Source organism: Heterocephalus glaber, unplaced genomic scaffold (genome assembly GCF_053883595.1).
Source record: "Heterocephalus glaber isolate CG9 unplaced genomic scaffold, H.glaber_assembly_v1.0 deba00001479, whole genome shotgun sequence".
NCBI lineage: Eukaryota > Metazoa > Chordata > Mammalia > Rodentia > Bathyergidae > Heterocephalus > Heterocephalus glaber.
In genome coordinates this window covers 12,847,338-12,871,925 of record NW_028258316.1, presented here as the reverse complement: position 1 = coordinate 12,871,925, position 24,588 = coordinate 12,847,338, and the positions used below count along the sequence as shown (strand labels likewise).

Genomic DNA, 24,588 nt, shown 5'->3' with positions numbered 1-24,588 from the left:
TCAAAGAGCATTCCGGGCAAAGGCAACAGCCAAGGTGAAGGGCTCGAGTTAGGCACTCTCTTGAATCTGAGAACAGGGGGGCCAGTGTGGTCAGAGCACAGTGCACAAGGGAAGGAGGCTGTGGCATCAGAAGGGTGGCAAGGGCCTTACAGGTCTTTGAGTTTTATAGGTGTAATGGGAAGCCATTGAGAAGAAAGTGACACTTTCTATTATTTTAATTTTTTTGTGGTACTGGGGATTGAATCGAGGGAGTGCTAAACTACATCCAGAGCCCTCATTTTGAGACAGGATGTTCCTAAGTTGCTAGGACTGGCCCCAAACTTGTGATACTCAGCCTTCCCAACCAGCGTATTTTTTAAATAAATAAGATCTTGCTATGTTGCCCAGGCTGGCCATAAAATTCTGGGCTTAGGGAATTTGACTCCTTCAGCTTCTAGAGTAGCTGGGATCGCAGACATGCACCATGACATTTTAAAAGAATTGATCTGGCTTCTATGTGGAAAATTGACTGTAAGGGGGAAATAGTGGAGGTAGGCAGTTAATTAAGAAGGTATTGTAATAGCCCAGGTAAAAGATAATGTGGCTTGAACAAAACTGTTAGATGTGGACAGTAGTAGGATTTAAGGTATAATTTGAAGGTACAACTGATAGTACTTGTTCAGTACTGCAGAGGAGCAGGAAACAAAGGGTGAATTATTGGAATCAAATCATATTTTAGGAATACAGTGACTACATAGGAAATGTTTAGCACTTATAAGGCAAGAATTAATACTTTTATATCATATAATAGCATAAAAATTAGATATATTTACTGACTTGGAAATTAGCTGCTTTAAAATAGACACATGGCTGCAGAATACTTAAGTTTCATAAAACTGGGGCTGATTTATGACATTTAAGAAATCTATCCTATGTGATCCTCTTCCCTAAAACTGAGATGCCAACTATAGAAATCTACCTGGTTAGGGTTCCATTTTGCATTTGATAAGACAGGAACTGAGACTGATAGTTCATAGCCCTCTCCTATTTCTTTCAAACCTTTACTCTTGTAGAAATCAAAATGATTTAAGATTTTAGCAAAAATAGTAAACCAAATAATTTTACTTAGATACTTGCAATCTCTTAATAGTGGACCAAGTTAACACTTGTATGTCACAAGCCTTTCATCAGACTGCTTTCAGTGTATTGATGACACACACATTTATTCTTTTGGAACTTCTACTTTGAGATTAAATATGGCACGAGACTTGCAGAGACTTCCACTAACTTCCTTTCAAATAGTTACATTTGCAAAGAGAACAGCTAGTCCTTTTCCCATCTCCACCAGAGGCAGGCAGGCAAAAGAGTGAAGAGAAATACCTTGGAGGTGGACTCTGTAGCCTGATTCCACTGTAGGAAGGCATTTGGAGGCAATGCCCCTCCTGGACCCACTAGCCCGAGGCCTGGGAGAAACCCCTACCAGAAAGCTGGTCTTTATTCCAATAAATGGATGCGAAGATACAACCACACACACAAACACAAACACACACTGTCTTGCATTTATTCATATGGAGGGTAAGAATTGGTATAAATAAAAAAACATTGCTTTAAATACAAATAAATAGTTCTTGTTTCTAAAGAAAACAACTCTATATAGTCCTAAGTGTTTTCTAAGTTCCTATTAAAAATAGAAGGCTATTTGCATTAAGTTCTACTCCATCACAATCCTTTGGGGACTTAAGGATGAAATGGTGAATTCTATACTCAAAGACATCAGCAGAAAGTGGGAGACAGCACTCCCACTTCCCTGAACTATCCCCTAAATGGAAGAAGAGTTACTCGCATCACAGACACACACAGCTAATAAAAGGAGAGTGTTATTTGGATACCTAACATGACTGACCTTGGGAAAAGTGGTAAGAATGTCTCTGAACCAGTTCTGTGGCTTCTAAAACCTCACTATGCTAAAGTTTTGATTCAAGTTTTTTAACTTCATTTATACTCACAGGAAAACTTAAGTTCCTATAATGAAAGCTAGGAATGATAACGGTAAATACTCTCTAATCACTGTGAATGGCACCTGGAGTAAATACTAAAGTGATCTGCTTACTAAAGAAGCAATGGTGCTGCTCAGTGAAACAGTCTGTCAAGGCTGGCACCAAAATGACTAAAACTGTGTTGAAGAAACACATCCCCAAATCTGTCAGTTTATGTATCGCTCTCTACTGTTGTTTAGAATGTTCAGAGTGCCAAAAATATCTAGGGAGAAGAATGTCCTATGAATGAAGGATCATTTTCAAGGCATGCAGTCTTTTAAAACTATATCAGTGGTGGCAAACCTTTGGCATGCATGCTGCAGCCAGCTGTTTATCATTGAAAGCTCTAAAAGTTCACCATCACTGAACTACATAAAGCATGAGGTGACTACAATCTCGGTGCCTACTTCACTGACTGTGCCTGGTACAGGTTCCCTTCTCACCCTGCAAAAGATCATTCAACCTCTTCTACCAAATCTCCACATCATTATTATAAAGTAAATGTTTGATAGTGACCAGTGTAGCAATATTTAAGTTTTCAAAGAAATTTTGTTTTAAAAAGATTGATCATAATGTAATTCCAAATAGAACAATCTCATGCTATAAAAACAATCTCATGCAGTAAGTGCAATTTTAAAAGTCTTCTGTTAATAACAACATTTGGTTATTATAGAAGGCAGGATTATTTAGATTTTTTATAATGATCACTACAGAATAAAAGTTAAGTTGCCAAACAGAACTTCTGTTGTGGTATAAAATACTAAACTTGATTCTACAGTTTGTCGACACAAACAAGTTAAGATATACACCATGTTTTCCTAATTGGGATTTTGAAACAATAAGCATAATTCTTTAGCAGATTACTACATTTGCTCAAAGGATCAGCTTTCTTTTGCCAAGAACTTTATTTTTTAGTCCAGTTGGAGGGAGTTCCATAATAAATTCTCCAACAGCAATTCTAAACACAATTAAAGATCTGTCTCTCCTTTCCCTCTCTAATCACTGTTGTAAAAGACATGTGCAAGAAAAGTGCTGTATTTTTTAAGTGATGTTAATCAATTTAGTTTTGATTTAAATAATAACATTTTGTACATTTTCCCTTCTCTGGCACATTATATAGTTTCTGGAGTTACAAATTCAAATAGACCAGCCAACTAGAGCAACTCAGTGTTCAAATCACAATTTGGACACAATTCTATTTATTCTGGATGCTGCTCAATTTCACACATAGTTCAGAGAAGACACATCCATAAAACATCCAAAAACATTATGTTACCAAACTAACATGTGATTGTGCTCTGTTGGACAGTACCATTCACATCTACAAAGTACAAAGGCAGAAGAGGTCAGGTATAGAGATCAATTTGCTTTTGCTGTTACAGTAATTCACAATCATCATCTTCGAGATTTCCATGCCGTTCTAGAATAAGGAGTAGTCCTTTTTTTGTCTGGTGGTTTAAAGTAGGAATAAACAGGTGCTGCTGGGTACTCGGCATCAGGATTTTCTGCCATCATTTTCAGCTTTGCTTCAATGGCTTTTATCTTTGCAGTGACACTGGAAAAAGGACAGCAGAGGATCAGAATGAATCCAGGTGCAATTGGAAAACACAGGATATTTCATCTTCTTGTGCCTCTTACACATGCTAGAGAAGCAACAAAATATTAAATAATAAACATGTAAACATTTCATATAAGAGACCCAAAAATGCTCTCACTTTAAGGAAGAGATCAAGTCTGAACCACCTATTATGTTTTTCAGATAAGCCTCGGCACTGTTAGAAGTACTTCATATACCATTGTATCTAACTAGGCACAGATACTATTCAGCACCTCAGTGCTTGGCAGAATAGGCACTCAAAGATAGGCCTGAAGAATGACATGAGAGGGTATGTTGCATCGTGCAACTAAAAAATAGAGTGAATGTTCAAATTTTAAAAATTTATTACAGTAAAAGACACACTGCCATTAATCTCCCTCAAAGTACTCTCGATCACTTCGAACACACTTAGCATTCTTGCCACTTTTCTGAAGCAGTTCTGGAAGTCTTCTTTCTTGGGTGTCGTTAGCTGCACTGTCTTGGCTGCCTCAATGTCCTGAATTGATTCAAAATGTTTACCTTTCACGGTCATTTTGCGTTTGAGAAAGAGCTGGAAGTTACATGGTGCTAGACCCAGAAAATAAGGTGAATGAAGACATAAACATAATATTTTTAAGGGATAGAAATTGCCATAAACATTTGATCAATAAAGGGTGATAATAAAAAATGGTAAATGTTTAAAAAATTTATCACAGAAAAACACCTTGTCACTACCCCTTCCCCACTGAAATACTCCCCTTCGCCTCAAACACACTTATCCCATCGCTTTCGGCAATGTGTCTTTTAGTATACTTAATTTTTTAAAAAAATTTAAACATTCACTTGTATATTTCTTACTCTGCAGATAAAGAAATTGAGGCAGAGAAAGGTTAACTTGCCCAATGTTAAATAGTTGGTAAGTGATAAGGCTGACATTTGAATACAAACTGATTCTGAAGCCCGTGGTATTATTAACCATTTCACTGTACTACCTTTTGTCACTGAATAATAAAAGAGAAAACATTTTGGAAATCCTACAAATCTATCTTTTATTCGCAAATGTGTGTTACTTACAATGAGACAGGTAGAGTACCCAGCATTTTACTTACACTGCTTTTAATCCTTGTAGTAACCCTACAAAAGTTACCATCCACATTTCAGGGGTAAAGAAACAAATGCAGAGGCAGTAAAACACTCAGGGTCACAAATCTCACAGAGTGCAGAGCTAGGGTTCAATCCCAGTCTGTTTATCATCAAAGCCTTTGCTTTTTTCTTCTCTATCAGAAAGGGAGCTGAACAGACTTGACTTATACAGGAAGAGTGAGGAGACGCTGCAGAAGTTATGAGAAATTTGCTTCTGAGGGAGATCACAGCTATCCCTGGATCAGAATGCACTGAGGCAATGGGAATTTTTGGCCCAGATACCTTTACTTTCCATTCTTGATGCAGACAATGGTCTATAGCTATTGAGAGAAACTCAGAAGTGTATACATGATCATCTTCTAGAGATTTTCAAAAGGTATATATCTGCTGAACATATCCAAATATTCATGGGCAAGAAATTAAACATTAAATCACCATAAAGAAATGATTAAGTATTTGAGGAGAAAGATATCTAATTTCAGTATTACATGATGCATACATGTGTTGAAACATGACATAGCACCTCATAAATATATGTGTAATTTTTAAGTGTCCATTAAAAATTAAAAAAAAAACCCCTAAGTTACAATAAAAAGAATACTGAGGTATTACCAGGATACATTTTGGCACCTCTTTTATTAATGATAGCCACCCCTCCATTCTGTATGAGTCATGGGTGAACAACCTTCTCTAAGTAGGCATAAGTGGCAACAGAAAGATGTAAGCTGAGATTCTTCAGATTAAGAAATAGATGGGAAAACATGAGGCTACTTATAAACAAGTGGCAAATACTGATCACAATAAACTAAATACATGTTCACTGTAGCATGGAGACCATGAAGCATAAACCCAGTCATCCATGCAGTTAGATTTATGAAAACCTCCAGAAATCAATCTGTGATCAAGGTGGTTCAAATCTTACGGGGAAAAAAGCACTGTGGATATGCTTCCAGTGAATATAAGAGACATTATAATTTTTTTTTTTAATTTCTGGGAGCACAAAACAATAAAGGGAACATAAAATTAGTATCATTACACTAAACTCAAATGAGATGTAAAATTAACTTCAATTTACAAATTCACCAATCCTGAAAATATTTCAAGACTACCTTCCCTAATAGTTAAGTAATATTTTAAAATCTGTTTTGTTTGGTGCAAATAAAATCCAAGAAAGGCATTTTTCCTCCTGTCTGGTCCTCAATTCAAATAGGCATCACTTTCCTGACTTTATGACTTGATTTCTAATCTTCATGTATCATCGATGGTCCCCTATATATCTCCCCTCCTCTGGAACAGACTTTAGAACTGTATTCCTACATTTATAGCTTGCAATGACTTTGAAGTAGCAGCTAAGGACTGAATTTCAAAGTCCATTAGACCTGGCTTTGAATTTTCATTCTGCTATTTGGTACCTGCACAATCTTGACCAAGAAAGTTCACCTAAGCTTCAGTTTTCTCATATGTAAAATGAGTTTTATGATAATTAGATGACATACTGCATATAAAGTGTTTAGTACAGTACTTGCTTCATAGTAAGCTTGATAAACTCTGGCTATTGTTAGTGCTAAAATTTGAAAAAACGAAACAAAACAAAAAACCCCAAAAACTTTGTTAAAAGTTGCAAAACAAAACCAAAACCAAAAAACACAAACCTCCTCCTTCCTCCTTCTGCTCAACTACCCACTTAACTTCCCCTTTCTCTACCCAACCCTTGGTGCCCCTGTTTTGAATTAACTGCAAAGAAGTAATCGACAATTCATGTAAGCTAGAGCTAAAACTATTATAGTTGCTGCAATGGTATACAGAATTGAATGTCTGCAAACTAAAATTTTGTGCAAGGGAACTCATAGTTGGGAAGGAACGAGTGAATAGTGACAAATGCCAAAGGGACCCAAGGCCTTATTAAAATGCTTGTTTTCAGGGTAAGGGCTGTGTCTGATTTATCTTTGTATCCCCAGTGCCTGGTAGAAGGCTTGGTGTGTGGTAATGAAGCCCATCCTTTTCTGAGTGCACAAATTCTATAAATGAAGGGGGGGTTTACATGATCTTGGGAGTATGGAAGGAGAGGAAATGTTTACATTCTGGAGATTAACTGAACACATTTCTCAAAATGTCAAGTTAGTAACATTCTAAATTAAGAATCACTATTAAGAGAGTCACTATGGCATAAATGAAGGGGTGGAATGAAGAAATGGCTCAAGTTCTTGAATAACTCTGTCCTACATCACAATGTCTTACCTTAGGTTAGACTGCGTGGGCTCAGTGCTTGAGGATGGCTCGAGACTGATTGGAAGAATCTTATCATTCTTGTTATGATCGTATCTCTAGAAAAAAAGGGGGGGGCAGATTACTTTACTTGGTTGAAAACTAGCTCTTTTTTGCTGTGCAAGGGTTCAGAAACTCTGACCCCATCCAGGTTCATCATCATTCTAGACAATTTTAGAATTGCTGTACATTTAAAATTATTATGAAATTCTATGGTTTTTCCGTAAATGTTATAAGTTTAGAAAAAGAAGTTGACAAGAAGCTTCCATCTAGTCGTTAAAATCTTCCTTCTTTGGTAGGGAATGAATTTTAACACTCAAGTTCACAGATGGTACAAGTACATGCCAGGGTTACTCTCTTATATATATATATATTTTTTTAATTCTTTTATTGGTACATTTTAGGTATACATTTACATTTATCATTGGGTGCTTGTAGCTGTACATGACGTATCTTGGTTATTTTTTTCCCCATTACCTGCATGCCCTTCACCCCCTCCACCCTTCTCTATTTACATAAATTTTGTTTCCATTTTTTTTCTTTTCTCATAATTTTTCCTTTCCTTTTTTTCTTTTCCCCTTCCCCTCCCACCACCCCTACACCTTTGGACCTTTTCCTATTTCAAATTATCAATTATTTGTTTTAATCATTTTAATCCTTATTTACATTTTCAGTTTCTCACACTAGAGAAACTATTCAGTATTTACACACGTGTGGCCTATTTATTTCACTTAAGAGTATGGTCTCAATATGCATCCATTGAGCCGTAAATGTCTCTAGTTTCTCATTCTTTATGGCTGAGTAGTACTCCATTTTATAAAAAAACCACATCTTCTTTATCCAGTTTCCAGTTGATGGGCACTTGGGTTTTTTCCAAGCTTTAGCTATTACAAACTGTGCTGCTATAAACATAGGTGCACATATATCGCTGTGGTATGATTCTTTTAATTCTTTGGGGAAGATACCCAGCAGGGGAATAGCTGGGTCAAATGGGACCTCTAGTCCTAGTTCTTTGAGGTATCTCCATACTGATTTCCACAATGGTTGCACCAGTCTACATTCCCACCAACAACAGAGAAGGGTTCCTTTCTCCCCACACCCCCGCCAGCATTTGTTATTGGTTAATTTCTTGATAGCAGCCATTCTTTCTGGAGTGAGGTGGAATCCCATTGTTATTTTCATCTACATCTCTCGAATGACTAGTGATATTGAACATTTTTTCATATATTTATTTGCTGCTTTTACTTCTTTGTCTGAGAAATGTGTGTTCATTTCAGATGCCCATTTCTGAATTGTGTCTTTGAATTTGGGGGGGTCTGATTTTTTTCAATTCTTTATATATTCTAGATAGTAGATCTTTGTCTTGACTCCCTTTTTTTTTTTGGTACTGGGGATCGAACTCAGGACCTTGTGCTTTCAAGGCAGGCGCTGGAACCACTGAGCTAAATCTCTGGCCCTGTCTGACTCTCTTATAGTCTTATTTTAACTGTTGTATATCACCTCTTACAATATTTGTTTTATTCGAAACACTTTAAAACTTCGCTAGATTTTGCAAAGTATCAAGTATCAAGCAGTAATATTCTACTCTTAACAGGACTGAGTGGAGAAGTACTAACAGTTTTCAGTTGTAGATTCAGAAAATATTACATCATAGAAGAGTTTAATTTGATGTCAGACAATCACATGCTTCTACTAAAAAGGAAATATAATATTAAAAAGCAACTAGGAGCCTTTGTTCAAAAATGATTTACAGGAGAACCCTGAGGTAGAGATTTTCAAATGAAAGACAACTGAAGAATGATTTCTCTTGCATGCCTTTTCAATGAGATACAGAACAAGAAAACAGCAGCCAGTTTGGCAAATGAGACTTGATTTTCTTCTGAGTAAAAAAGCATTTGGTAATTTTTCTTGTTGTTTCTATTTTTTAGGCAATGTGTCCTAGAAATTGAGAAGGCTCTGTGGTTTCCTGAAATGCTCAGGAGGATTCAAAGTGTCTGAGCTTTGTTTTTCAGCTTGGACACTGCACTTAAATGTCAATTTAGTTCCTGTGACCCCTGACTGGGAGGCTTGTTCATAGAGGGTAGAGGGTCTCTGATCAAAAACCATGCTCATATAGTTAAAAGCTAAAGTTCTGAAGGAAGGCAATCTACTCGTGGGAGCGCTCCAGTCCACACTCTTTAACACCTCTGTGCCAGCTGGAACAGAGCATCTTTTTCTTTAATGGCTGCAGCTTTATTAGTGCATTCCCCCACCAGAGCAACTACAGGACGAACAGGGCAGTTTGCCATTTCTCAGGGCTAAGAGATAATAAAGGCACTACAAAGTCCCACAAACCCACACTCTAATAACGCTCAAGATCTCTAGAGTCAGGAGATGCTGGTGCTGTAAGCACTCACAGAAACTACCCATTTCTCAAATATTCACAATGATAAACAAACTCAAACTCTCCACAGAGTTGAGAGGCTGGGAAGAGTCTAATAATGCCTAGAGCAACTAATTTTAAAAATAAATATTACATTTTTTCCTCCAAAGAACACCACCCACCAAAAAAAAAAAAAAAAAAAAAGATAGAGGTCTGAGTATACACATCAGCCACATGGAAAAATCAATCAAAAACAGGAACTGTGGGGATGTGGAGAGAAACACTGAAGCAACTTAATCCCTCCTGAGATGCTTCTCAAAAGAACAATCTGGCAACACACGTGGTAAATACAAATAGGAGACCAAAAAGTATGGCAGTTCCAGATGTGAAGAGGCTGGGATGCAAATGAATTAAAGAAATGAGCAACTGTCTTTCAGACTCTTTAGGATAAGATGGGAGCCTGTCTTCTAGCCTCTGAGACATACCTTTATTTGGGCATGTGCCCATCGTACAACCAGCTTCTTAGATAGTGCCAGTTTGCCATTGAGACACTGGATGGCTTGCTCTGCTTCCTGTCCAGGAGAGGAACAATAGTTAGTCAAACATTCAAATGCTTAAGTAGCTATTTTTATTCTCACAAGACTGCACCAGCTTTGATGGTTGAATCTCTAACCAAATAGCTTTTGGCAAACACTTGGCAAAGAGTTTATAATTTTAAAAGGAAGAATAACAAAAAAGGTATGAGTTTTAAGAAGTCAGTCTGATAAAAATTCACATCCTAGCTCTGTCACTTGTTGGCAGTGTGACATTTGACAGGTTGTCTCTAGTTTTGTCACCTGTAAAATATGGATACTACTTATTTCTTAGTGCTTGTGATGATTCAAAGAGTTCATGTAAACCATGGAGCATATGGTAAGTACTCAATAAATGCTAGCTAATAGTACTGTTCTGATTAGATGATACCTTGCTACACACCTCTATTAGTTGGGGTGGCACTTATTATCTCAAGAAATGACACTCCCCCAGGGACCCTAGAACTGTATCCTGAATTAGGGCATACTCCTCCCTGGATCCAAAGTGAACAGTAATGGCTCCAAAGGATACAGGAGTGAAGGAAACTAGGGTGGAAAAAGTGGGAGTGAGTCACAGACTGTGAGCAAGGTGTCTGTGTGAGTCAGTCTATGCACCTGGTTTTTGGAGCCATAAGCTCCCTGACCCTTTCCCCCATTAGATACAGGAGTAACAAGGTTGAAAGGAATTCCTGAAGCTAGAAAATAGTCATTCTAGGTCACTCCCAGGAAACCTGGCTGTACTTTCCCATCCTGGCAAACCTTTTTTGTCCTATTTGTATCCAAGAGGCATTTAGCCAAGTAGCATAACCTATGTTTAGGAGGGGTAAAGAAACCCTTAAGGAGCAGAAGAGAAATAGAAGTCCTTCAGGGGAGAGAGTCTATCTGAGATTAAAGTGTAATGCAAAACAAAACAAAAGCACTCGAGTCTGGTTTTACTGGTGATTCTCTGGTTTGCTGGAGTTCACCATAATGACATTCAACAAACATTTATTCAGTACCCACTGTGTGTCAGGCACTGGATATTCACTGGCTATCTCTGCTTCACTACTGCACACAAAGTTAGAACGCTAGACAAGAGACATATAATTTTTCTTTTACATTTCACTTGGTGAATTAGCACTCTTGTTGGTTCTGAAGTAGCAGCAGTAACAAGATGCCAGCAGGGGATAAGTGTTTTAAAAAACAATTTCCCATCTTTGAAACATTGCCAATTGTGTTTTCATATGCACTTTTTTTTTTTTTTGGTACTGGGGATCGAACTCCAGAACTTGCGCTTTCGTGGCAGGCACTGGAATCACTGAGCTAAATCCCCAGCCCCTTTATATGAACTTTTATATATGCGCCCATCTTCCTACAAGGTAAGCTCCTTTCTGACCCCAACTTTTACATGACAATTAAGGCCAAAAGAAATTAAGAGACTTGCTCAAAGTTATTAAGGAATTAAGTATTTAAAAATGTTAACCATATGTGCATTATTTCACTTCCTTCAAAAAAACCTGAATAGTTAGACTAATAAAATATCACTTATCATCTATAATATTTGCAAATATTAGAGGAAATTAAAAAATACCCAGGGCTTGGGATGTAGCTCAGTGGCAAAGTACTTGTGCAGCATGTGCAATGCCCTGGGTTTAGTCCTCTGCACCACAACAAAACAACAACAAATAACAACCTAGCACTGTTAAGGTCAAATGACACTCTCATAATAGTCTCAGAATATACTGACACATCATTTCTTAAAGACATTTTGGAAACTATTTTAAGAAAAAATGTGCATGGCCTTTGATGCTATACACTTCCATAAATGTAGTAAACAATACAGATAGAGCTAGAAAGATACTCATGACTGTGATGTCTACACTAGTCAATCATTGGAGCTAACTCAAATAATAATTGAGAGTCAAAGAACATTCATATAGTGAAATATTATTTAGTCATCAAAACTACTGATTACTTTTCAATTGAACCCTGTCACACATGTAAAATGCACTGATCTCAGATATAGATCAATGTTTTTCTATGTATACACCCACATCCATATATATGTACACAACATATACCAGCAAAATCACAGTATCACATTTTACTATTACCTTGATGTGCATTAGATGACAGAAAAATTTTAATATGGTTTGGATGAGAAACATAATATCTTATTTGTAAGTTATAAACTGTTTATGTGTTTACATGTGTGTGAGAATGTGAAGAGACTGGAAAAATTTACAGCTAAATATTGCATAATTATTTCTCTGTATTGAGCTCAGTGACTCAAAAATATTTTGGTTATCTTTATTTTTTATTTTTTTTGGTACTGGGGATCGAACTCGGGACCTTGTGCTTTCGAGGCAGGCGACGGAACCACTGAGCTAAATCCCTGGCTCTGGTTACCTTTATTTTCATCCACAATAAGCATGAATTACTTTTATAATTAGAGAAACATCCATATATGTTATTATTAAATAACAAAGCAATGTTCTTTCAAATGACAAAGTTATACAGTACTAAGCAGCATCTCAGTTACAGCAGCATTTCAATTCCATTGAAATTGCATTTCTTTATCAATACATTTCTGCTCCAATGACTAAATTTTTGTTGTTTTTTGTTTTTTTGTACCAGGGATCAAACTCACGACCTTGCGCTTTCGAGGCAGCTGGTGGAACCACTGAGCTAAGTCCCTGGTCCAATGACTAAATTTTGATACAAGAAGATATACGAACACATTATGGTTGAAGCTGAATGCTCCTGTGCATATATTAAAATCTGTATGCATTTGAGAAGGATACTTCCCTTTCTCTCTGTTTTTTGTGCTGGGGACTGAACCCATGGTCTTGTGTGTACCAGGCAAGCGCTCTATCACTGAGCCACAACCCCGGGCCAGCGGGGGGTGTGTGTGTGTGTGTGTGTGTATGTGTGTGTGTGTGTGTGCGTGTGTTTTTGGTACCGGGGATTGAACTCGGGTCCTTGCGCTTGCGAGGCAGGCGGCAGAACCACTGAGCTAAATCCCTGGGCCAGCAAGGTATATTTTTAAGAAATCAAAATAGTTTGCGGGTGGCTCCCAGACAGGGTTTCTGTACCACTGAAAGAAGAGGAGGCTTTGCTTGCCAGCCACTAAAGAAACAAAACAGGGTTGGTAGGGAGATGTCCACATGCTCGATATGTGCATCCTAAATCATTTGATCAGTAAACTGGGTCAGTCACCTTAGACCCTGAGCTTAGAGGGAGACAAGATTCTGTAAGCTGTTCACTAATTCATCTCTTCACTGAGCATCTCTTTCACCACTCAGTACAAGGCAGAGAGAGAAGAATCAGACACGGCTCCTGCCCCCAGGAACTCCTGGTCTAGTAGTCAAGAGATATGCAAATAATCATGACAGAATGGGGAAAGTACCATGAAAGAGGGAAGAAGTTCAATTACCTGCTTAGTTTCAAAGTTAACAAAACAGTAACCTCGAGGCTGTCCTTCCAAAGCACCTGACTTGTGGAAGAGGAAGTCAAACTGCTTCACCTTTCCAAACTTCTGGAGGAGCTTAAGGAGGTGGTATCTGTGGAGACAGAAGAGCCATGAATACGCTACAAATTTTGTTCGCCTCTCAGCCTCAAGTGCAAGATAAAAGACTTATCCTAGGGATCAAATCTATTGCCCTTGCCCTCTGCCTTCATCCAAATGGCTGTGTTAAGTTTGTTTGGCAAACAGAGTTGTTTGCCTCTATTTGGAATGGGAACTAGAACTGTCATGCCTATGCATCTGTCCAACATAAAAATACCAAACAAAAAAACCACACCTAATAAACAGCTGTCTGGCCCACAAGTACCATTTGTTTTTCCTTTGGAGAAAAGCTCAAAAATAGTGTCTATTTATTTATTTTTAATTTCTTGGCAATAGGACAATATTTGTGAATAACGGTAACTCCATCAGAAATACACGCCCACACTCCAAAAGCCAAAGCCTACTCCATCTCAAAAACCAAGTAACAAACGCATACACATTCACAGAAACAAAAAAACAGTCTTAGAAGATGTTCCTATTAGATTTTGTAATCAGTCATTAGACCCAAATTATTCTTGTAAGAAACTGCCAAAACCCAAACTACAGCTAGTGGCACTTCGATAAGTACTTGCCTCAGCTGTACTAATATAGTTTACATTCAGGCATATGGTTAAGTAAAGAACACAGACAGTTGAGGATGAAATTTATTCCTGGAAGGATTGTTCACTATCATAAGTTATTCCTTGTCATTCTGCTCCCTGATCCTTTTCTTGGATTCCTTACTGTAAAACTGACTTAGTTTCTATAAGGCTTTTAAGTTATTCAAACAGATGTGGCCTTAACAGGTTGCTGTGGCCAATCTCAATTCCGACTTCCTGTCATCTGATGTAAGGGTGAGACAAACCAACAGCTCTCCCATTTCCTTTTCCTTTGGCCTTCCTCCTGGCATCCTCCAAGCTATTCAAATGGAGTCAAGGCTTTCTCTAAACAATGCTGTCCCTGTGATACTAAAAAGGTATCACCCCACATGTTAAATCTGTTATTACTGGGAATTCTACCCCACAGGGAGTCAGTAAAGTTGTTGTTATGGCCACATTTCTATTTACACTGTTTTCTAGGAGAAACTCATCAAACTTTTATTCTTGAACAAGAAACTCCTTTGGGAGGGAGAAAGATATGAAATAAATCATAAGCTATACTAAATTTGATACTAGCACACATCAACAAGCAAGCCCATTTATCCTGGATCAGGCATTTGACACCGGAGAAGAAGGGAGACGTAATACAGGTCTAGTGCTGGGGCAGGATGGAAGGATCCCCAGGCATATTGTGGATGGATAGCAATCTGGTCTTTGGGCTGTTTTGAAAGGGAAAATGACTGCAACTCCTAATTTCTCAATTCCCAATTCTCATCAGGAAACCTCAACTACCAGTAAGAATGTAGGTAGTAACTCTTTAGGGTATGGAGACACCTCAAGTGTAAATTTCTGCTTTTATTTAATTTTCTGAATAGGCTTACAGCAAGGGTGAGTCTCTCAGATACGGAAGGATGGGCTAGCAGAGCATTCCCCAGGGTCTTTAATTCACAGCTGTATCCTCCACTTACCATACCCATTCAAACCTGTACACCCTGACAGTTGCTATAGAATGGTGGGCCAAGCTCATTAAAAGAAAAAAAAAAAATCTAAGGCTGTGGGCTGACCATCATCTCATTAGCTCCATTCTGCTTAATAGCAGGAAGGTAACACAAATTGGCATTTCCTAGGAAATGAATTTTAATTTACTCAGAAAAAAAAATATGCCAACAGATTATTCATTGTAAAGCTAACAAACACACTCTGCCTAAGAAGTGTGACCTTAAGATTCCAGGAACATCTGCTTAGGTCTGTGTCTTTCAACTTCTCCAGGATTTCTTTTCTTGTTTGATAATTTCTTGAAATTCTCACAACATCGAAACAAAAAGAATGAAATGTTTACTATTTTCCTTCCTGGAGATGGGGACTGCAAGCTCTGATAGTGAAAAAAAGCCTGAAGGGTTTTTGCTTTCACATCTGCAAGCACTTTTATCTGTCGCTGCAATATGGGCAAGCTCACTACTCATCAGAGGCTTGCTTCACTTAAAGACACGGGTGCCCTGCTGCCTTCAGAAGTGAAAGAATCAGTACATCAACCCCATACACATTTCTGCAACTTAATAAGTGCTCTCTGTAGTGAGTCTTTAAAACCTCCTCCTTGCCCAATGGCACAGAATCTACATGAATGTTAAAACAGACACCTACTGTGTGTCAAGAAAAGTATGGAAAAATAAAAGGGGGACTATTAGAGAAGGAAGGGAACAGGTGCTGAAAGGGGAAGGGAAAGAAGGGTGATGGGGATGTGTGTGAAAATGATCCAAGAATGTTTTATGCATGTATGAATTTGTCAAAATGAAACTATCTGTATAACTACTATTACTACTACTACAAACCAATTAGGCACTTAAAACTATGCAGATGAATAAATCTTTCTCCAAGGATATCACATTCTGGTTAGAGGAAAGCAATATGTCATCAGTTATAAAATGGTGTGACACTTGTACATAGGAATATGTATATGCACATGCAGATGAAGGAAGCTCAATGTGTAAGGAAGGTGGTAGCTAAGGAAAACTTTGTGGAAGGCGTGATGACTGAGCAGAGTGTGTCAGTGTGAGTGTAAAGTTATAAAGGTAAAAAAGATCTGACTCACTGGGACAGAGTGGGGATAGGGAGTTAGAGATGAGGCTGAAAAGCAGGCAGGAGACAGGGTGTGAAGAATACTGTATGCCTAAGGGATTTTAATTTGATATTGTAGGGAATGGGAAGCCAATGAAATGACATTTAAGTTTGGTTTTAGTACATAATTTGTTTTAAAGAAATTTTCTTCATAAACATACAGAAATGTTAGGGAGGTCTTTATATTCTGTGTAGGTATCTTACTAAATGGTTTTATTGTGTTAGATTTAAGAAAACAGACATAAAAAGCACAGATAATGAAGGAACAAAAAGGAATGGACTGAGAAAGAAACAGGTTTCCTCAGGGATAAACACACTGTTCTCATACACTTGAACATTTACTTTCCCTTGCATTCCAGCTTATCAAGTTAATCCCTGAAAATCTACATCAGGATACTTTCACCTGGTTGGCTGGCCACTGGTTTTGTTTCTTAACAAACTGAACTCCAACTACAAAATGATGGCCCTTTTCAGCTATCCCATGGGCAGTGGGATCATGAGTTGTCCACATTCCTCAGGCAAGAACTTTCAGGTGCTCAAAATCCTGGGTTCAGTCCCTGGCACCACAAAACAAAAACAAAGGTCATCTTCAACTCTCCACTTCTCTTTATTCACATGTGTCACATGTAAGGTTCACTCATCAGTCTGCAAGCTCACTGACTCTATAGGTGACAGTGACGGGAGGCCTGGCTTATGTAGTCTTTCCTAACCTTCATCTTCAGTCTCTGCCCTTCCAATTCATCTTACGTAGTTGAGGTCTGATATTCCTACTAAAATAATTACTTTCAATGTGTTATTCTCTTATTAAACACCCACAATAAGTCTCTTTGACATGAAATTCAAAGTCGTCTGAATAAATTTTAAAGGCCTTCTTAACCTGATAGTATTCTACAGACCCACTACTCTATTACCATGTAGTATTCAACCTCTCTTTAAGCCAAAAGTATTCCTAATATTCTGTTCATACAGAAGAATCTTTCTGTGCTTGCTTAAGCAGCACATATACTAAAATTGGAACAATACAGAGATTAGCATGGCCCCTGTGCAAGGATGACATGCAAATTCTTGAAGTGTTCTGTAAAAGGATCTTTTAAAAAAAATTTTATTATTTATTTATTTATATATTTTTTGGTACCAGGGATCGAACTTGGGACCTTGCGCTTGTGAGGCAGGTGGTGGAACCACTGAGCTAAATCCCTGGCCCTCTAAAAGGATCTTTCTTATTCTTACACACTTTTATTTATGATTCCATCTCCACTTAATATGCTCTATTAGAATTTCTACTGGTTTTGTTCTCTCTCACATTCCTCCTTTTTATGTATAATGCAGTGGTTATTTGGCTTTCTACATACCATATTCAATATTTAAAAAGAAAGAAAGCCAGTTATGAACTCTTTCAAGAAAATCACAATATGGAAAATAGATTGTCTAAGGACATTAACTTTCTTGGCTTCTCTGTTGAAGACAATGGTAATGATATTTTGAGGTACTATTTAATGTTATAGTTCCATTGGATCCCACGATTTAAAATAAGTTCTCATATCTGTGTGTTGTTTTTTTTTTTTTGGTACTGGGGATCGAACTTGGGACCTTGTGCTTGCAAGGCCGGTGCCGGAACCACTGAGCCCCTGGCCCAATAAGTTCTCATATGTTTAAATTTAAAACAGGATATTTTATTAGCCAGGCGTGGTGGTGCACACCTGAAATCCCAGCACTCTGGAGGGTAAGGCAGGAGGATCGTTGCAAGTTTCAGGCCAGCCTAGACAACATAGTGAGTTCAAGGCCAGCCTGAACTACAAAGAGAAACCCTGCCTCAAAAAAACAAAAAGAAAAAACAAAACAAAAAACAAAAAAACCCAGGATATTTTAGGTCATGACTGTTCAATTACTCAGACTATTAGACTACTTGTGCAAAGTACACTAAATTAGCTAGTGGGAAATTAGTCCTATTAGTACCTACTTCAATAAATTAAGCCAATTCACTTAACTCTTCCTATAGAATATCTGTTCCACTTCTTTTTCCAAGTTGTTATGAGTTTAATGAAGAGGATTTTATACAATATTAAGAGTTAGAAGAAATGTTCATATCATTTAGTTGAATGTTCCCATTTAATAGGTAGGAAATATGAGGTCTAATATAATTGAGGAATTAGAATATAGTGAAAAAGAACATGGGCTTGGATTTCGCTGCCTCCAAAATAAAAGTGTATCATCACTCCCTCAGATCCAAATCTGTAAGACCTACTGAGTCATACAAATACTTCTGGCACATAGCATAGCTCTAAAATGGTCAGAATTGCAACCACAGAGTGGACACAAACAAGAAGCATAATATTAGAGTTCTAAACAGGAATGCATATTCTGTTGAGAAAAGACTGATGGATATTCTAGTTTAACTTGAGCAAGATTCAGATTAATAACCAAGAGTACTCACATAAAATGACTAGGATTAATCACATAGTAAACTCAGGATTACACCTGTAATCCCAGCACTTGGGAGGCTGAGGCAAGAGGATTGCTGCAAGCTTGAGGCCAGCCTCAAGGTTACACAGTGAGATGCTGTCTTAAAAACAAAAACAAAAATAAAAAAAAAAACCCTCAGAAAAATTGAGTGGGAAAGTGTGGTTGTTCGTATAAAACATTTGTATAGGAGGGGCAGAAAACAGTTTATGACAGGGACAAGAAGAAAGATGGTAAAGTATAGGAATATACACAAAGAAAGAGAGATAAGAAAGGCCCATTGAAGGGTAACAGCAGGAACTGGAAACAATTTGTGGATGGGGGTTAAGTTTAACTAGGAAAACTGAAGGATGCTCTATAAACTTTTGTCAAGGGTCATTAGCAGTTTAGAGATTTGGATTCAACTAACAGTTTCTGAGATTGGACCACAAGACAAGAATCCTATGTTCACCTAAGTTAGAGCTTGTAACCCTTCAATGTTTGGGGATGACTGTATTTTAATTATTCCTCTAGGCTCATCATTCTCTACTGTGAGAAAAGCAAGATCCAAAAGTTTATATCAGCTTGGATGGAAATTATGTGTTTCCATAAGACTTACTTTACTAAAATGTTAGGTTTCTTTGCTATAATTAAGTAAATTAAATGAAGTAATACTAATCACTTCATGTTAACTATAAGTTGTAATTGGTAGTTACATCTTTAAAAATAAATTAATTACTATTCAATAAATCTGTTTGATAGACAACATGTTTTAAGGTAAGGAATCCCCAGAAGAAAAATAGCAAAAATGGTGATACAGAAGTGGAGATGTTGTAGGTAGATCACAAGTACTTCTGGGTAGCAAGGCCTTGGTACTTAGTTTGGTACTTGATGTCTACCTTTGGCCTCATGTAAAGAACAACATGTAAAGAACAACAACATTAGTGGGAAAGTTTTGATTCTGTTTCCATTAAAGTTCTAACTGAAAAAAAAATTCATGTACTGCTGAACCATCCTGAGCCTTCCTGATAAACACATGCTCATCTGAACCTTCCTGATGAGCAGCAGGACACAATTAGCACAAAAGTCTCATGACGCAGAACTGCAGCCAATCCAATATTGTTTCCATGCTTTAGCTTTCCATTTCGACGAGCAGAGGTGGGAATGGAAACCTCGCTTGGAAGTATCCCTCATAGCTTGGGATTTAGATGATGGAAAAAGCTCCTTTGATGAATGGATGAGAAGTTGGGCAGATTCACATATCCATTCTCAAAGCCATGAATGATAAGAAAATAGAAATAAATGCAATCTATGTTCCATGATCCCTGTGATCAAAGTTACACAATATGGGGGCAATATATCTTAAATACCATCATAAATTCCACAGGGAGCCAAACATCTACAGTTAGCTGATTTGAGTTTGAGCAGGTTTAAGGGGCTAAATTTTCTGTCATGATCTGATCTATAATTTTATTTTACTTCCTTTTCATCTCTCCTAATCCTAATCCTTAAATATACCTCGTCTCATCTCAGACTCAAGTAAGCAGGTTCTCCTCTCATCTTTAACACTATTCCAAGGAAGCAATTTCTCAGACTGATGGCATAGTCTATGCTTGCTTTAAGCGTTGATTTCATGCAGGTTAATCCACTCACCCTTCACTACTCTTGCCACCAAGCACCACCTATCCCCTACCAAACAACTACAGAAGAAAAACCTCGCAATTCTCTGCTAAGAAATTCCTTCCCACTATGATGGCTGTGAAGAAAACCATGAGTCAGGACAATTCAGGGTGGCAGCTGGCAAAAGGCGTTGGGCACATCTCTTCCTGTGATCACAGCAGCTCTGAGCTTTTATCTTATATACTGCTTCTGATGACTCTTACTTTATGACAGGGCTCCTCAGATTTAAAACGTCTGAAAACTGTTTAGCATGGCACTTAGCACACACTAGGTACTCCAATCTTTAATGAATGAAAACCAAAGGGACTGGCATGAGATCTAAGATCCCCTCCCATTCTCACCTTCCATGGTTCTGTGGCTGCTTACAGGAATTAGTCAAGAGGTACCCCTTTGCCTGCTTGCAAAGATACTAAGACTTCTGCTTGTTCCTTCATTGTGGGAGAAAATATAAACACCCATGGCTGATTCTAGAAAATAATTCCCAGTAGCCATTGCAGACAAGGATTCAAATAGTTGGGAATAAAAAAAGTCATGGGTTTCAAAGGATACCAAACATTGTGTCCTTACAGTAGCAGAGTACAGATGTAAGAAAAGGGACAAGATAACAAGCTAATAACATTATCTATCCCTCCAAAGATAAAACATAAATTAAAAGACCAAAATATATTCTATATTCCTTGAACATTATTTTGAACATCACAACTGCAAACACTCCAAATTTGTGGGTAATGAATTAAGGTGACTTGGACTTACTCTGTGATTTTGGGGTCCAGGTTGCCAATCCATAATCGGTGTCCTTCCTGTAGAGAGCCCTCTGAAAGGATGGATGCATTTTCCAGGGGAAGAGTTTTAGTTTCTGCTTCCATCAATCTCTATAAAAAACTAAAAGCAATGTAACATTCAGACAGGGTAAGAGCAACCCTATGTGAACATGATGCTTCAAATTCAACCCAAGAAACATTCAAGGTGGGTATGTCCTCCAGCCAGTCCAGGGCCCCAGAACCAGTTCCCTTAGGACAGCTCCTCTGGCAGCCAGAGCACAGAAGCTGCCATTTATGGTGAAAGAGGAGTGGCTATGTGGAGAAACTCAAGCTTTCCCCCTCTAAAGCCAGAGGCTGACTGGGAAAGAGGCCAAAGTCTCTATTACTACATGGTACTCACTTCAATAACTGTCACCCAAAATAATCCCTGGAAACCACCAGGAGGAGAATTTTTTTTTAAGTTTATTGGTACATTTTGGGTATACGATACAGTTACATTCATCATTGAGATCTTGTACCTTTACATGATGTATCTTGGTTCTTATTTTTTTTCCAGTTTCCCTGCCCTCCCCTCAACCCCTCCACCCTTCCCTATGTACAAAGACTTTGTTTCCATGTTTTCCTTTTCAGAAGGAGTCTTAATGACACTGAAGGGGATAGGTAGGGAAGAGCAGCATTGTATCACCTGTCCTTATAGAACAGGGAATACAACAAAGAGAAGACAACACAGGAAGTCTATCCACTGGGCTGAGAATGTAGCCCAATGGTAGAGTGCTGGCCTAGCACGTTCAATATTCAGCACCATAAAAACAAAACAAAACACAAAACAACAAAAACAAACAAAAGAATACACACAAACCTACCACTGGGAAATCTATGAACAAGTTTCATAGTTAGAGCTGGGTTTGAAAGCAGATTGTGTGACTTGGTGAATTATCTGAACTTCCTAGGCCTCAATTTCCTCAAATATAAAAATGAAGATAATAGTTCTATTTTATAGGGTGATTGTAAAAATTAAAGATAGTACACACAAAAAAATCAACACCTACTGTATCTAACCATAGTAAGTAATCAATGTGTACTAGCTATCTTAGGAGAGGCTGGGAAGAAAAGACTAATTTCTTCCTAAATTATTCCAGTTTGGCCATTTGCCAGTTGTATAACTTTGGGCAAGTAAACATTTTCTTGGTTTCTTCATCTGTACAATGGAGCTAAAAACTCATAGAGTTCTGCAGATTCACTGAGTTAACACTTCTAAAACATTTAGAAAGCACGTGGCACCTAGAAGCATTGAAGACTGGTAAATTACTACTAGTCTCAGTTCCTGAAATTGCTCACCTCAAAGCTAAGGAAAATGAGGGTTTTAACGGAGATAGTAATGGAAAGAGCAGAAAAGCTGGACCTCGTGCACATTCCTAAAATCCCAGCACTCTACGAAGCTAAGGAAGGAGGATTACAAATATGAGCCGACTCTGGGCAACTTAGCGAATTAAAAAAAAAAAGCAGAAAGCTTGGTGTTAGACCTAGTTTCCAACTATAGGACATCTACTGGAAGTCATTTTTCTCTGAGCATCAGCTTCCTCATTTTTAAACTTTGTTCTATTTCTAAGTTGTTTGCTGAGATACCAAAAATTGGATGAAGGATGAAAAATAAAACTTTAATAAATGTACAGTGTGATAGAGAAAGAAAAGATAATGGGGTTGAAAGATGGCAGGCTGTGGCAGACTTCAGAACACTCTGCTGGAGAAACACATGTGCCCTACATATCCAGAAGTGTCTTAGGGCTCAGCAGGAACTGTGTCTCAACAAAAGCTGACATGTATTAACACTGCCTATTCATCTTGGCACATCCTACAGTCTAGCACACAGCAATCTCTGGGTTAACTGTTGGAATACATTTACACATTTATCTGTTCCTTGGACATAACGGTATTTTTCTTCCTTCCCCACTCATACCTTTAATCTGTTCAGCAATGTGTGTCAAGCAACTACAACTTGCTAACTCCCTTTTTCTCTACAGTTCACGCCCTCAAGAAAAAAAAAAAAGGATCGATTTTCAACTTTCTTGGCATCTTCTAATTACTGAGGTCACAGCAGTAAACAAACAAGAATGCTCACATTTGGAAGGTGAGCAGGACAAAACAAAAGCAAAAGCAACAGACAAGACGTAATTAGTGAAAAATGTTGCAAACACAATGAAGCAGAGATGCGACATGGAGTTGGACTACTTTATACTTTAGATTGGAGAGGGAACGGAGATGACATTTAAGTTGAGATTTAAATGATAAGAACTTCTTATTTTCTCATGTCTAAAAAGACCAGTAGTACCAAAAGGAAATTTTATATTCCCCAAAGGTGCCAGATGTAGAATAGGGGCCAAAGAAACCTGCATTCAAATCTTAACATTTGCACTTAGTTACTGTGAGACATTAGTAAGTCACAAGATTTCCTTTAAGTATTCCCAACAGGGTTTCCCTACCAGCCTATTTATTTTCTATCACAGCCATTTTTTTCTTCCTATATAATTAAATGAGTTATTTAATGTTTTATTTTTTGTTTCTCTCACTAGAGTGTGAGCTCCAAGAGGGTAGGGCCTTGTCAATCTTTTTTTTTGTTTTTTGGTACCGGGGATCGAACTCAGGACCTTGCGTTTTCGAGGCAGGCTCAGCACCACGGAGCTAAATCCCCAGCCCCATCAATCTTGATCATGGTTCTATATCACCAACATTACGCTGTACTGCTTGGTTCTGAGCTGGTGCTCAATATTTACTGTGAGTGAATGAATGAAGCAGGCCATTTCACTGGGAACCTCGGGTTCGTCTTTCTTCCTAGAATGGGTAGAATTATCCTTGTCTCATGAATTCGTTTTGAGTCTTAAAAGCACAGACTCAAAAGCTTTTTGAGGAACGGTACAGTGTAACAAAAGATCAAGATGGCATGTGACTATCAAAGTCCTTTGGGTTTGCAATGGAGACAATCCTTACATTAACAGTTTACAAAATGCTTTTACATCCTCCCTGCTAAACTGCAACAACCCTGGAAGCCAGGAAGGCTCACTGAAGTCCAGAGAAGCAAAGGCATTCATTTGTTCCCAAAAGCGAATGGTGGGGTCAAGCCTGGAACCCCGGCTTCCCAAATCCTGGCAGCAAATCCCTAGAGGTAAGGGGTCATTACTCGGGTTATTTCCGGGCCAGAGCCAGGACAATCCGGGGCGGGGCCTGAAAGCTCTCCGCGAACGCAGCATCTGTAAGCCTTCCTCGCGGGGTTGGCGCTAGCGACGGGGACACGTCGCGGCGGACTCACCTTGTGGCCTCGGCGTGCTGCCCTCTGCTCATGCCCCAAAAGCGGGTTCCGACTCGTGGATCCGACGGCCGGACTAGGAGCTTCTGCTTCGACTCCGCCAGCTGCCAGGCCGCCCGTGACGCGCTACGCCTGCGCCGCCGCGCCGCCTCGTGACGTCATGACGCCCGCGCCGCCGCCGTCACTGGGGTCGCACGAGTCTCCCTTTAGTAACCTGGACGGTAGCTGGTGAGT

At 38.4% G+C, this 24,588-nt stretch overlaps 2 protein-coding genes and 1 non-coding gene across 6 annotated transcripts in view; 2 read left to right on the top strand and 1 right to left on the bottom strand.

Annotated features, from left to right (window-relative positions):
* Nucleotides 1-1,526: 1,526 nt before the first annotated feature.
* On the bottom strand, nucleotides 1,527-24,496 carry Rbm18 (RNA binding motif protein 18). 2 transcript variants are annotated; one of them, XM_004849432.3, is made up of 6 exons: nucleotides 24,358-24,496; nucleotides 21,046-21,174; nucleotides 13,349-13,475; nucleotides 9,847-9,933; nucleotides 6,973-7,058; nucleotides 1,527-3,570 (listed from the first exon to the last, which is right to left on the bottom strand). In XM_004849432.3, exons 2-6 carry the CDS (start codon nucleotides 21,156-21,158, stop codon nucleotides 3,411-3,413), a joined length of 573 nt encoding a protein of 190 aa, XP_004849489.1. In that variant the 5' UTR covers nucleotides 21,159-21,174; nucleotides 24,358-24,496; the 3' UTR covers nucleotides 1,527-3,410. The 2 variants fall into 2 exon arrangements, with proteins under 2 accessions (XP_004849489.1, XP_004849490.1); XM_004849433.3 differs by having other exon boundaries at nucleotides 21,046-21,164; nucleotides 24,358-24,487.
* LOC147826101 (U6 spliceosomal RNA) lies at nucleotides 17,155-17,258 on the top strand. The gene has a single exon (XR_015439889.1). It is a non-coding gene; the product is annotated as a U6 spliceosomal RNA (small nuclear RNA).
* Mrrf (mitochondrial ribosome recycling factor) overlaps nucleotides 24,443-24,588 on the top strand; it is a 59,260-nt gene continuing 59,114 nt past the window's right edge. Inside the window, exon 1 of one of the 3 annotated variants that reach the window (XM_004849430.4) lies at nucleotides 24,443-24,582. Coding sequence is in view for 1 of the 3 variants with exons in the window: in XM_021262123.1 (XP_021117782.1) it covers nucleotides 24,515-24,582 (68 nt within the window). In the remaining 2 variants the exon portion in view is untranslated. The remainder of the gene's footprint in view (nucleotides 24,583-24,588) is intronic. The other 2 variants (XM_021262123.1, XM_004849428.4) reach the window with 2 other exon arrangements.